The sequence below is a fragment of the Amia ocellicauda genome, chromosome 10 (genome assembly GCF_036373705.1).
Source record: "Amia ocellicauda isolate fAmiCal2 chromosome 10, fAmiCal2.hap1, whole genome shotgun sequence".
Lineage (NCBI taxonomy): Eukaryota > Metazoa > Chordata > Actinopteri > Amiiformes > Amiidae > Amia > Amia ocellicauda.
The window spans coordinates 16405411-16417729 of NC_089859.1; the positions used below are offsets into that span (position 1 = coordinate 16405411).

The 12319-nt window shown below is 48.6% G+C and overlaps 2 protein-coding genes across 2 annotated transcripts; both read right to left on the minus strand.

Moving 5' to 3' along the window:
• Positions 1–18: 18 nt before the first annotated feature.
• On the minus strand, positions 19–3899 carry rbmx2 (RNA binding motif protein X-linked 2). Its single transcript, XM_066715261.1, has 6 exons — positions 3800–3899; positions 2641–2756; positions 2033–2084; positions 1557–1686; positions 1120–1303; positions 19–935 (listed from the first exon to the last, which is right to left on the minus strand). The coding sequence occupies exons 1-6, from the start codon at positions 3802–3804 to the stop codon at positions 166–168; spliced, it is 1257 nt and encodes a 418-aa protein (XP_066571358.1). The 5' UTR covers positions 3805–3899; the 3' UTR covers positions 19–165.
• Positions 3900–6248: 2349 nt separating this feature from the next.
• gpr119 (G protein-coupled receptor 119) lies at positions 6249–8635 on the minus strand. Its single transcript, XM_066715266.1, has one exon. The coding sequence runs from the start codon at positions 7883–7885 to the stop codon at positions 6866–6868; it is 1020 nt and encodes a 339-aa protein (XP_066571363.1). The 5' UTR covers positions 7886–8635; the 3' UTR covers positions 6249–6865.
• Positions 8636–12319: the final 3684 nt, after the last annotated feature.

Below are 12319 nucleotides of genomic sequence, written 5' to 3' on the forward strand. Positions count from 1 at the left end.
TTAAGTCTCAGAAATGGATTTGTATTCACCAACGGCTTTATTCACACGTTTCATTCTCCACATCAGCTGCAGCTTTTTCCAAGTCCGTCGCTGCAGACAGCTGCTAAATAACATGACAGACACGGAGTAACAAGCGCTAAAAGGGTTTCTCACCCACGCCGGCCTTCAGTTCCTCCTATGCTCAGGGTCCCGGCTGTGCTCCTTATGTTTGACAGGTCTGTCCCGGTCTCTGTCTGCATCCCGCTCTCTCCCTCTGTCCCAGTCTCTGTCTGCAGCCCGTTCTCTCCCTCTGTCCCAGTCTCTGTCCACGTCCCGCTCTCTCCCTCTGTCCCTGTCTGGGTCCCGCTCTCTCACTTTATCTCGGTCTCTGTCAACGTCCCGGTCTCTCCCCCTCTCTCTGTCTGCGTCCCAGTCTCTCCTCATCTCTCTGTCCCGGTCTCTCTCCGTGGCCTGGGCCCGTTCTCGGCCACGTCCGTCGGGTCTACTCTGCCTCTCGTCCCTCCTGTCCCGGGGAAACGGTGGGGCATCGTGGTCTCGCCCCCGGTCCCTCGCACCTCCGTTGTCCTGCCCCTCTCTCCATCTGCTGCTGCCCTCTCCACCCCCCCTCTCCTCATCCCTGCCCCAGGGGTCGCTGTTTCTCTCTCTCTCCCTCCCTCTGGCTTCACGGCCTCTGTCCTCTGGAGGGCCTCTGGGCACCCTGTCCTCCCCCCTCTCTCCTCCGGGCCGGAGCTCCTCGTCTCTGCGTCTGTCCCCCCGGGCGGGCCTGTCCTCAGGGTGACTGGCATATTTCTCGTACCCCAGGTCCTGTTTCTCTGTCTTAACTCTGACAGGAGGGGGCGATGGCGGTGCCGAGGGCGAGGACCCCCTCTCCTCCTCCTCCTTTTTCTTCTTCTTGTCCTTCTTCTCTTTCTTCTTTTTCTTCTTCTCTTTCTTTTCTGTCGAGAAACAGAAAGCAAGCCCTGTTACACAGCAGTGAGGGTTGGGCTGGTGGTGAGGAGGAATTGCTCATTAAATCCATCCCCCTCCAACAACGCACCCCTTTCAACTACAGAACAGCATCTGAACTGAAACAGGGCTGCAGAGCACGAGTTAAGCAGACAGAAAGTCTCTCCTTCTCACCTTTCTTCTGCTTCTTCACGGGCACAGTGTACTCCCCCTCCTCAGACTCGGAGGAGGGTGGGGGGGGTGTCCTAGGGGCACAGCCCTGCTCCCGCAGCTGCTTGGTCACATCGTCAATGTCCTCGGAGTCTTTGGGGGGGCGGTAGTTGGCCACGTGGTCCACGCGCATTGTACGGCCCTTAATCTGAGAGGGGGAGAGAGAGAGAGAGAGAATGAGAGAGAGAGGGTGGAGGGGGAGGAAGAGAGAAAGATGGAGGAGCGGGAGATACAGGAGGGGGCTTAAGGGAAGGTGATGGGGTGAAACTGAGGAAGACCGGATTAGAGAGGAGGAGGAGGAGGATAAAACGGGGGAGAGAAGAAGCTGCTGGCTACAGCAAAGACACCCCTGATGCACCGGCCCCGCAGCAGCAGCGTTCGCAGGCCCTGATGGATGTTACCTTGATCCCATTGAAGTTATCCACAGCCAGGATGGTGCTCCTCTGATCCTCGTAGCAAATGAAGCAGAAGCCCTTCGATTTCCCCGTCTTCTTGTCCCGCACCAGGTTGATGTTGGCGATCTCCCCGTACCTGAGGGACACGAGAGAGCAAGAGCAACATCAGCATCTTTGAAAACCTGCACTGAGAGAAGGAGGGAGGAGAGGAGAAAGCCAGCAGGAGAAGGGAGGAAAGTGGAGGAGAGGAGGGGAGATGAGGGAGGCAGGGCTGCACAACTCTAATCCTGCAGGGCCACAATGTCCAGTTGGCAACTGGATCAATGTAACAGGATTCCTTGGCTCTGGAGGTACCGACGATTCAAAGACATGCCATTTTTTATTATTATGCATTTCTTTATTTTAAAGAGCCCTGCATGACTGTGGCTTTGGGGCCACAGGGGGGGCTGTGTGGCCCTGGCTTCAACACACAGAGCACCTACTGTGAGAAGATGCAGAGCAGGTCTCCCTCTGTGAGCTCGTACGGGAAGCCACCTGTTGGGAACAGCAGAGAGGGCAGAGCGGTCAGTGACACATTGCTTAAGAAAAACAAACCAATGAAAGACACACATCCAAGACCGGGAAGATGGGATCGAAGCTCGGCATGGGACACTGTGGACTGAAACCAGGGGAAACATCTTGAGGAGGCCTTCGCACAGCAATGGATCGACAAAAGCTGATGGTTGGAGATGATGATGAAAATATTATATTCATGGGTTATGAATCACAGGGTGACTGAAGAATCACGCTAGAACTGGTGGGGTTTCTGTGGAAGCTCGATTGCTACCGTCTCTGGGAAGTCTCCAACCCTTGGACCCACAGAAGTGGAGAGAAAGCGAGTGAGCGAGCGAGAGCGCCCCAGCTCTTCAAGCTCTGTACAGGTGTGCCTCGTCCACAGGTAAACAACTGCTCGCTCACCATAATCTTGTCTCATACGGACACTGTACTGTACTGCACGGCACTCTGACCCTCAACAACCAGAGCTCTGCAGCCCTGTCTGAGTTAGCGGATGCATCTAATTTTCTCTCTCCCTCCCTCCTTCTTTCCTCACCTATGAAGATCCAGGCACTGTCCTTGTACTCGGAGTGCCATGACACCGTCTCTTTCACCCCCAGCTCCGCCTCACGCTGGTTCAGTTCATTGATCAGCTTCACTTTCGTCAGGGGACTGGGAGGAAGAAAGAGGAAGAGGAGGGAGGTGTGGAAGTGGGGAGAGAGAGAGAATGTGACATTGCCAGAGACAGATTAACACACTATCAGCTGTCGGATAAATAGAGATTATGTAATTATTTAGATTCCTTGTAGAGGAGGAAGTAAAATGACTTGGTACGTACTCCAATCATAAAATCTTGTGATCATTTCAATTTCACTTGCATTGTTAGAAGACCAACAAATAAAATGCCGAAACATGAGCAGGGTGTCTCTCTCTCTCTCCCCCAGGCAAAGCACTTCCCACAGTGAAAATGCTGCTTAATCATAACTGCTTAAACGTAAGTGTAGCGGCTGCTTCTCTGTCAGGGGCGATTAAATGATCAATAACGGGATACATACAGCTGTAGAGATCCCCGAATGAAAGTCCAATACGAGCTGTATTTACGACATATGTTGTTGTTCTTCAGAATTACCCCAAAACATTGCTCAGGGAAATTATTCACCCAGAGCAAGAGGTGAAAATGCAATCTCGGGCTTCACCACAAGGTGGCGAGACACACAGCTCACTCACTTGCTCTGTGGTGTTTGGGCAGATCTAACCTTGCAGAGTACAGACAACGACAACACACACCACTATTCTTACTGCTAAACATGGCAGCTGTATTTAAAAAATAAGTATATATGTGTGTATTGTACACTTCATCAGTCAGGTGTAAATAGAATGTAAAAGACTATGCAAGAGACAACGTCTACGACTATTATTATGATTAGGACTAACTACAGAGCTAGGCATAACCACATGCCGGAGTATCCGTCTTAATCCAAGCGGACAATGTGGTCAATCTTGTTTATCGACATGCTGGCAATGTAATAAATCTTTTCACCCACATCAGAAGCAACTGAACTTTCTCTCCCGCGTAAACGACGCTTGAAAAAAGGACACCGGTAGTTTAAGATATCTAGTACCGTCTGGTTATATGTTCGGTTCTGCTGTTTACAAGTACAAACTCAAACGGCTCATAAAATTAAAAGCTGAGTCCTGAGAGACTGTATACTCACTTCATCTTAATGGATCAGCTTCCTGGTGCAGACTATGCGCTTCCGCTTCCGGGTCTTTGCCAGGGCTGATGGGATTGGTCGGTTTCATTTCCGGTGGGCGGACAGCGTGTTGGTCTCTTCACGTCAAATCTATTTATAAATCAAATGTATTCACACGCTCAGTACCAACGCGACTCGTCTCGCCCTGTCGGAAACGCTCTTGCTTATCTAACTATTGTGTTTATTTTTTCCGCTCCGGTAGTTCAATGTTTCTTTGACCAGTGATGACCACTTTTCTTTTATATCCTAAAATGACTGCGTCTATTTTTATCATTGCCTATGTCGGCCTGTGTTTATGGCAGCTTAATAGTGAGGCGTACGTCCTGTGTTAAGAGTGGGGAGGGTTTCGTGTCTCGTTTAGCGTTTCCTTTCTTCTTGTGGGTCACTTATATCTATATAAAGCTGGCGACATCAGTAGCCACAGTACGAGTTTTACTTCCGCGAAGCAAAACATCTGGACGGCTGTTGTCGCTTCAAATTAAAAGTCCGGTTATTCTCACCCTGCCTGGGGTGGATACCTGTGATTCGCCCAAAAAGTCCAAACGATAAATACAAGACTTGAACTATATAGATCATAAAGGACCATAAAATCTCCCCTTTACATGCAATGGATTGAATAGCACCAATAATCTATTTATAACAGGACCTAATCCATGGAAGAAACAATAGATCCTGATTTTGTTGATATTGCACACAATAAATGCACCAAACCACCATCTTTTGTATTGGAAAAGACACATGGGGTTTTCCATCCCATCAGGAAACAGATGTACTAGCTACCAGTTAGAATAGTACTTGTAATATTAGTCCTCTATCCCTGCTAGATAGCACTTCTCAGTTTTATTATGCTTCTTGCGTTTTGATTGTTTTCCTCCTTGCTCCCTTTCCCGTAGCCCTTGACTGTGACCCTACATCTTGACAACACTTAGCTTTCACCGTCCAGGATGTAGGACCTCACTTACTGTACTTTCTTGTTTAAACTGTAAATTGGAATTTGTAAAATGTATTTTGAATTGCTATGTTTAGTTGAATTTGTAATGATTGATGCCTTTTACTTAACTGTATTTTTGCACTTTGTTTTACACTTATGTTGTAAGTCGCCCTGGATAAGGGCGTCTGCCAAGAAATAATAATAATAATAATAATAATAATAATCTGCCCCCTGTAAGGCAGCGAGGATTGGGGCGCAGTGACCTACCCTAACCACAGCCCTGAAAGCAGCCTGACGGAGGGTCTGCACCTGGAGCTCAGTAGACATCTACTCTAGCTTCACAAGAGCGCCAACATCAACAGCTGCAAGACTGACATGAGCCGCTTACTGCTGCTCATTGTGCTCAAGAGAGTGCTGAAGTACTGGGCCCACCTAGGACACAGCAGCCCACACTCATACTGCCACAGCACTGCAGGGCCCTCTGTATTATTTGTAAATCATTCCATCATGGAAAGATTTTCTACACCTATCTGGTGTTCCATCACTTTTCATGCAGTACCTAGATCCACAATACAAATATTTGTCTTCCATTGTATTCGGTACCATTTTACATTGATTATTTGGTGTTTGAGTGTATACTTTACATTATGTGGTATGTGTTCACTATCTGCTAATGTAGTGCCTTCTGTTTGTGTACCAATTAATCTTTATGAAAATCCATTATGAAAAACCTTCATCCATTTCGTCAGTATCCCAAGGAAGGGGAAATTCAATTACAAGCATTAAACACACAATTGTAAATTGGAATCTGTAAAATGTATTTTGAATTGTTATGTTTTAGCTAAGTTGAACTTGTAATGATTTATGCCTTGTACTTCTCTGTATTTTTGCACTTATGTTGTAAGTTGCCCTGGATAAGGGCCTCTGCCAAGAAATAAAAATTATAATAATAATAATAATAATCTCTCCTGTGCTTTTCACATAGTACCTGTTTTTTTGTTTTGTATATATAGGGCTATTAATTTCAATAAACAGCAATTTTAATAATCATTACCATATTTATTAAGTCATTAAGGAATTAAGGAAATAGCATACAAAATCTTATTAATAGTTTTGCATTTTACTTTCAAAAATTCACTAAAACGTGATGGATATTTTTCCTTAATTTTTATTGAATGTAAAGCCAATTATATGCACATAAATAATTGTCTCTATCAAATGCTACATTATAACAATATTTTACCCAACAGTCCCTCATACTTTTCCTTTTACTGTGTACCTGTAACCCTCACTGTAGTTCTGAGGTTGCCATTTTGTTGTTTATAACTATCATGTCCTACTGTAACAAATGATCTGATCACCTTTATAGAAAAAAACAAAGATAAAAAACATGCCTGGTGAAAAGTGGCGGCAACGACGATCGAGAGGGTAAATAAAACACCTTTGACTTCAGTCACTATGACGTTGTTCTCAGGACAAATGTTTATTTTATTGTGTTTATCTTTTTCACCCATATACAAAACACAGATTTGTATGTATGTGTATATGCATTCATGTGTGTGTGTGTATATGTAAAGAGAGGATGGGAGGGTGAGAGTGGAGGCTTAGGAATAGTGGAGATTGAAACAGGTGTATCAAATTTTCAGGAAGTCTTCATCCAGCAGTGAATCAACAAAAACTGATGCTAATGATGATGATGATGACCAAAATATATAAACACATGTACCTAAGAGAAAAGAAGAGGGAACAAAGTTCACAAGCACAAAGATTAAGTCAATTAGACCTGCGGGCTTTAACATAACTGATGTCAACCGAACGGCAAAGTAAACAAAGCCATCTGCTCAATTCAGCGTGTGACAGAGCAATCGTCAAAATGCCAGGAACAACAGCCATTATCTGAGATCAGGCTATTTGCCCACGGAGATGTGTCACTCCCAAAACAAAAAGCCAGTCCTGCCCCCCCAACCAAAACCAAAAAAGGAAAACAAACCAAAAATAGAAAATTGTCATGAATAAGTCGAGCTCAGTACCTTTTCTCACAGTCCTTTCCTGAGCACAGTGCTGTCACCCACTAGGGCCAGTCTGCCCAGGGTCCTCTACGCTGAGCCCTGTGTGTGTCCATCAGGCTCTGTGTGCACTGGGCTGTCAATGTTGCTGAGCACAGTGGTCATGGTGGTGGTGGTTTGCGGGTGGCGCCCCCCAGTGGGTATGGTGCTGGCCACGGGGGAGATCTTGCCCTTGATGACGGCGAGGAGCACCCCCAGCTGCTGCCGCACCTCCCTCTGCCAGCAGGCGTACACCAGCGGGTTGATGAGCGAGTTGGAGAGACCCAGCAACCACAGGTAGTTCTCGATCACACGTTGTAGCTTGCAGTCATGGCACAGCACTTGCACCGTGCTGGTGATGAAGAAAGGTGACCAGGACAGTGTGAAGCAGCCCACCAGCAGGGCCACGGTGCGCATGGCCTTGACGTGGCCCCGGTGGCGGCTGGGCTGTGGCACATGGGACACGGCCAGCCTGGCATGGCAGATCTGGCGCTGGTGGGAGCAGGCGATCTTCAGGATGTCACAGTAGAAGTAGACGAAGATGGAGAGCACGGGGAAGAAGCCGGCGCAGAACACCACGCTCATGCCCCTGGGTTGCACCACCGAGAAGAAGGTGCAGAAGCCATTATAGTCATTTTTCTGCAGCCCCGGCACCATCCCCGGCAGGAAGCCCACCACCACCGAGGCCAGCCACAGGAGGGCCAGCGCACTGGCTGCTGCCCGTGCCCCCACCAGCCGGGAGTAGTGCAGTGGGAGCTTGATGGCCAGGTAGCGGTCCAGAGAGATGAGGAACATGGTGAGGATGGAGGCGGCCGAGGGTGAGGTGACTAAGGCCATGCGCAGCAGGCAGGCATCCTTGTTGTCATTGTGGGCACTCATCACCTCGGCTGCGATGCCCGTGATGGCCAGCCCCACCAGCGCATCTGCCAGTGCCAGGTTCAGCACAAACACCCAGCTCAGCCCGCCCTTCTTGCGGATCAGCAGCACCACCGCACCGCCCACCAGCAGGTTGGTGCTAATGATGAGGACCGAGCCCACGCTCAAGATCAAGCCAAAAAGCTCAGGGTCCATCCTGGTCCCGACCCCAACCCCCGCCTTCTCCACCTACTCTTGTCTGTGTCCTCCTCTCTGTAGTCGTGCTGCTGCTGCTCTGGTCAGGGCTGTGGACTCAACGGGAGGCTGACTGCCCTGCTCTCTGCTTAGCCACGGTGACTGGCATGTGCCCAGTTTGGCTGCGTGCCTGGGATACTGTGGAGAGACTGCTGCTGCCCCCTCAGCCCTCTCCACAGGGAGCTCTCTAATTTGATCCACGTGTACAGTCCTGCCAGGCTCCTGCTGTCTGTTCACCAGCCCTGACTTTCTCTCGCCATCTCTTGCTCTCTCTCTCTCTCCGTCTCTCACTCTCTCTGTGTCTCTCGTGCGCTGACTCCTCTCAGCTCCAAGCTTTCTTCTAGAGCAGGATTGGCCAGGAATAAGGAAATAAACACTTAAAATAAAAATAATGTCTCAATAATAAAAATGAACAAAGGAAAACGGGAAGATATTAGAAACAAAATGAGTAGAGGGAGGTGCCAGTTGTGTGCTGTCTGCGTTGCAGTTTGTCCAGAACTTGGAGCAGAACTGAACGGGTGCTCAGCCGCAGCCCAGGCAGATGTTCAGTTGTGCAAAGCTTTCTAGTCCAGGGGCAACAACAAAAGAGCAGTGACCGTTAAGCACAGGATAAATGACTCCTATAGAAAAAAGAAAAAAAAAACACTCCCAATCATAGATGTTTATCCCCCCGGCCGATGCACTGGGCTCCAGGCAGCCCTTGAGCTTCTGCTTCCACAGTCCCTGTCAGGATTGAGAGGCAGCTGTGCTCTCTCAAGGCTATCACCCCTCAGCTTCTTCCACTGGAATCTGGCTATATTCCCATTCCCATCAGCACAGCCTGGGGAAGGACTTTCCAGAAGAAGAAGTCATCTTCCTAGGGAATTCTGAGAAACAAACAAACAAATAAGCAACAAAAAATAAGAATATATATTTATATACATATATATACATGCACACAAAAAAACCTACGCAAAATGATAACAACATAAAATGGAATAGAAGTTTCTCTGTTAGCTCCTACAAGTCCCCAGGCTGTGATTATAATGGTTTGTGTTTCTTATCTGCCTTCTATTTGTTGAATTAATGGCTGTGCTTTTTTAATTCTTGATTTCTCTTTGATGTTCATGAGAGCGATAGTCATCAGGCTGTGTCTCACTGGAGCGCTCTGATCCAAGCGGCCCCAGCTGCCTGCGAGCAACGGCCCAGGGAAGGGAAGGGAACTTCCTCCTCTCCTCTTTTGACTTTATTATGCTTCTGTCATGGCACGGGTTCTACATCATTTGCAAAAGGACAGAAACAAAGACAACAAGATTATAAGATGGGAAGAAAATAAATGACACCTACGACTGATCCAGATGTTGAAGCTTCCAGCGAACACAGAGACTGATAGCAGAGTGAGAGACAGGGGGATACTGTGGGACCCCCTCAGTATGCAACCCTGGGCAGTGTGTGTGGGAAGCCTCTGACTCTCCAGGGCGCAGCATGCAACGAAGACTCCCCTATCTGGTCAGCCTGCTGTCCTGTGAGCACATCACAGAGGGAGAGCACTGAGCTGGCAGAGCCCTCCCCCCCACACCCCTTATCTCTTGCTGGTTGCTGCCCAACAGGTGCCTTTTTGTGTGTTGCTCTGCTTTTATTACCCCCCCCATCCCCCGGTGGCCACGAGCAAGTGGGCTGGAAATGGGTTCAATTCATGTCTGTGTGTCTGTGTGATGTGTGAGTTTGTCTACATGCATGTATGCATGTGTGTGTGTGTGTGTGACTGTGTGTATATGTGTGTTATCTCTCAGCCTCATTACAGCTATCAGCTCCCTGCTCTTATCTCATTCTGCTGAGTGGGTCCTGGCTGTGTCCAGTGTGTGTGTGTGTGTGTGTGTGTGCATGCTCTCACAGATCTCCGCAGCCTCTGATTGGTCCAGTGTGCTCACTGCCGGTGCTCTGCCTGCTGCCCTGTGCATTAGAAAAAGGGGTGCACTTGAGTCATGTTGATGTCAGGAAAATAAAACAGAGGAAACTCACAAATGTATAAAACCCCTTTATTCATGTATGTGTTTTTCCTATTATTCCTTATTATGTTCATTAATATGTCTTGGGCAAAGTGGCCCCCAAACCCGGTCTCGGAGCAAGCCACACATCAATACAAAGTTACTCTTTCCTAAGCAGGCCTTATTCTCAAAAGATGGGGGTCAAGGCCCTGCGCCCTGCTGTCTGGGTCGGTGTTGAGGACGAGGGGCCCAGTCTATTAGGGTATCAGGGTACAGAATGGGTGACAGCTTTCCACATGCTGGTTTTGTTACAGCTGACTGCTTTACTGAACACATTATTTGCCCGAGACTGAACCCCTTTCTCCTCGTGTCTAAAGGCCCAGCTGTTTTCCAGTGACCTCTGACCCCTGCTAGACTGTTGCCACCCAGAGCTGGGCTGCCCTCGGAAGGTGCTGATCCTTTCTTGGGGTCTCTTCCTTTTCCAAGACTGCGCCGCCCCCAGCACTGACGGTATGTGACGACGTCGCTCCCAGTGCCGTGCAGCTAGTGCAGTGCTTCGTAGTGCAGGGAGTAGGGCAGCGCGATGAGATTGGGAGTTCTTCCTGGGTTTGCGCCTGCCCATGTGGAGCACTCCTTTTCACATGAAAGTAGGGAGGACGGAGCTATGGGGCCTGGATATACTCAGTGTGAATGCCGTTTCTTATCAACAGATAGAAGTGCACGACCTGGGATTAGCTTACGATCTTTTCTTCTATTTGAAGGCCTGAGATTCTCGCTGGCCCCTCACCCCACCCTCGCAGTAGGCTATGTCACGCAGGCTTGAGTACAACTGTGTACCCGCTCTTGGGGGGCCCCTGAAGTCTAAGCACCCCCCGCTGCAGCCCTGTGAGCAACACACACCCCGTCCTACACGGCCCCCGGCGGGGATGGCGCACAACAGCAAGAAAAAGAGGAAAGAAAAAAAACTGTCCGGCTCGGCCAGCACACACTGTTGTTGGAATGTTATTCAGAGCTGCTAGAGCTTTCACTGCCATTCACGGTGTGGCGTCTGTCTTTGTCAGCAGTAATTACAGCCACTGCCCCCAGCCAGGAAGAGAACAGAGAGCAAGCACTGCACCCTGTGCTGCCCAGTCTGTACCCGCTGCTTGCCCCAGCCCTGCCCTGCAACCTGACATTTCTCCCAAGCGTCTTAGGAGGGACACCTGGCTCCTGCTGACTGTGGACACTCTCTCGCTGTCCTGGGCTGAAGATGTCTCTGAGGAGGAGACTGCTGTCTGTGCTGCTGTGCTGCGTGTACTGTCTAGCCTCGCTGTTCTGCCTGCACCCCGATCGTAACAACTGTGTCTCTCTGGGAGCCCGGTGAGTGAGTGTGAGTGCGTGTGTGCATATGAGTGAGGGTGTTATGTTTGTATGAAAACAGTTCTTTACTAGGAACCATTGAGTGAAACCCTTGAATGTGCATGATCTAAAATGGAATATTGTAGGGTTTTGATATAAAAGTATCGTTCTAAAATGCCTGCAGGAAAAGTGATGTGAAATCTGTGTATCCGGCTGCTTCTTTAAGGATCCCAGTGAACAGGGCCGTGCACAGACATTTTGGGGGGCAGAGGCTCAAGCAAAAATAGGGGCAGCCTTCATCTCTGGGGGGGCCATTAGAGTTGCAGGGGAGAAGGGCAGGGGCTCTGTCTGCGCACCTGCCTGCCAGTGAATCCGCTTCCATTGAAGGAATAGTTGAGTACTGTAGAAATTGTATGTTTGAATGTGCGTAGAAGCGTGTACACAGCGTTTGAGAGTCTGTCGGGGTATGTGTGTACCGTGTAGGTGGGAGTGTGTGCGTTTGTTTGAGCACAAATGCGCATTTTGATGTATCTGTGTCCTCTATCAATGTGTATCTGATGAACTCTGATGTATCTCTGACTCTTGCCTGTGGTGTTTTCCAGGAATCTGGTGACGGTGGTTCAGCAGCTGTACCAGCGGGCTCTGCGGCTGCTGCGCACGACGCTGTAGCTGGCAGCCCAGTTCTGCGCCATGGGGCACTCCGGATCTTTTATATAACCTCACTTTTGATTGACTATTTTTATTTTATTCTTTATTTAAATACTTTAGTGTATGTTTTCAAACTTACGAAAACCTTTCTGTAGTTAAAGGCATATGATTTCCACATAAAGACACTTGCTTTCTGCATTGCTTCATTTTGTAAGTTTTATTTATTTATTATAATGAAAACGTATTTTTTTATTGTCTCGGCGTGCCTGACTCAGCAGCGACTCCATACTGACCCCGTGTGGTTATTTCAGGGAATACAGGCGGCGGCGGCGGGGTGCTATCTGGCCGCAGGCCGCTTTGTTTGTTGGTTGAATGACTGAGTTGTTGCACTGGAATAAAAGAGTTTACAATCTCACAATTAGTCTGAAATGATTATGGGTAA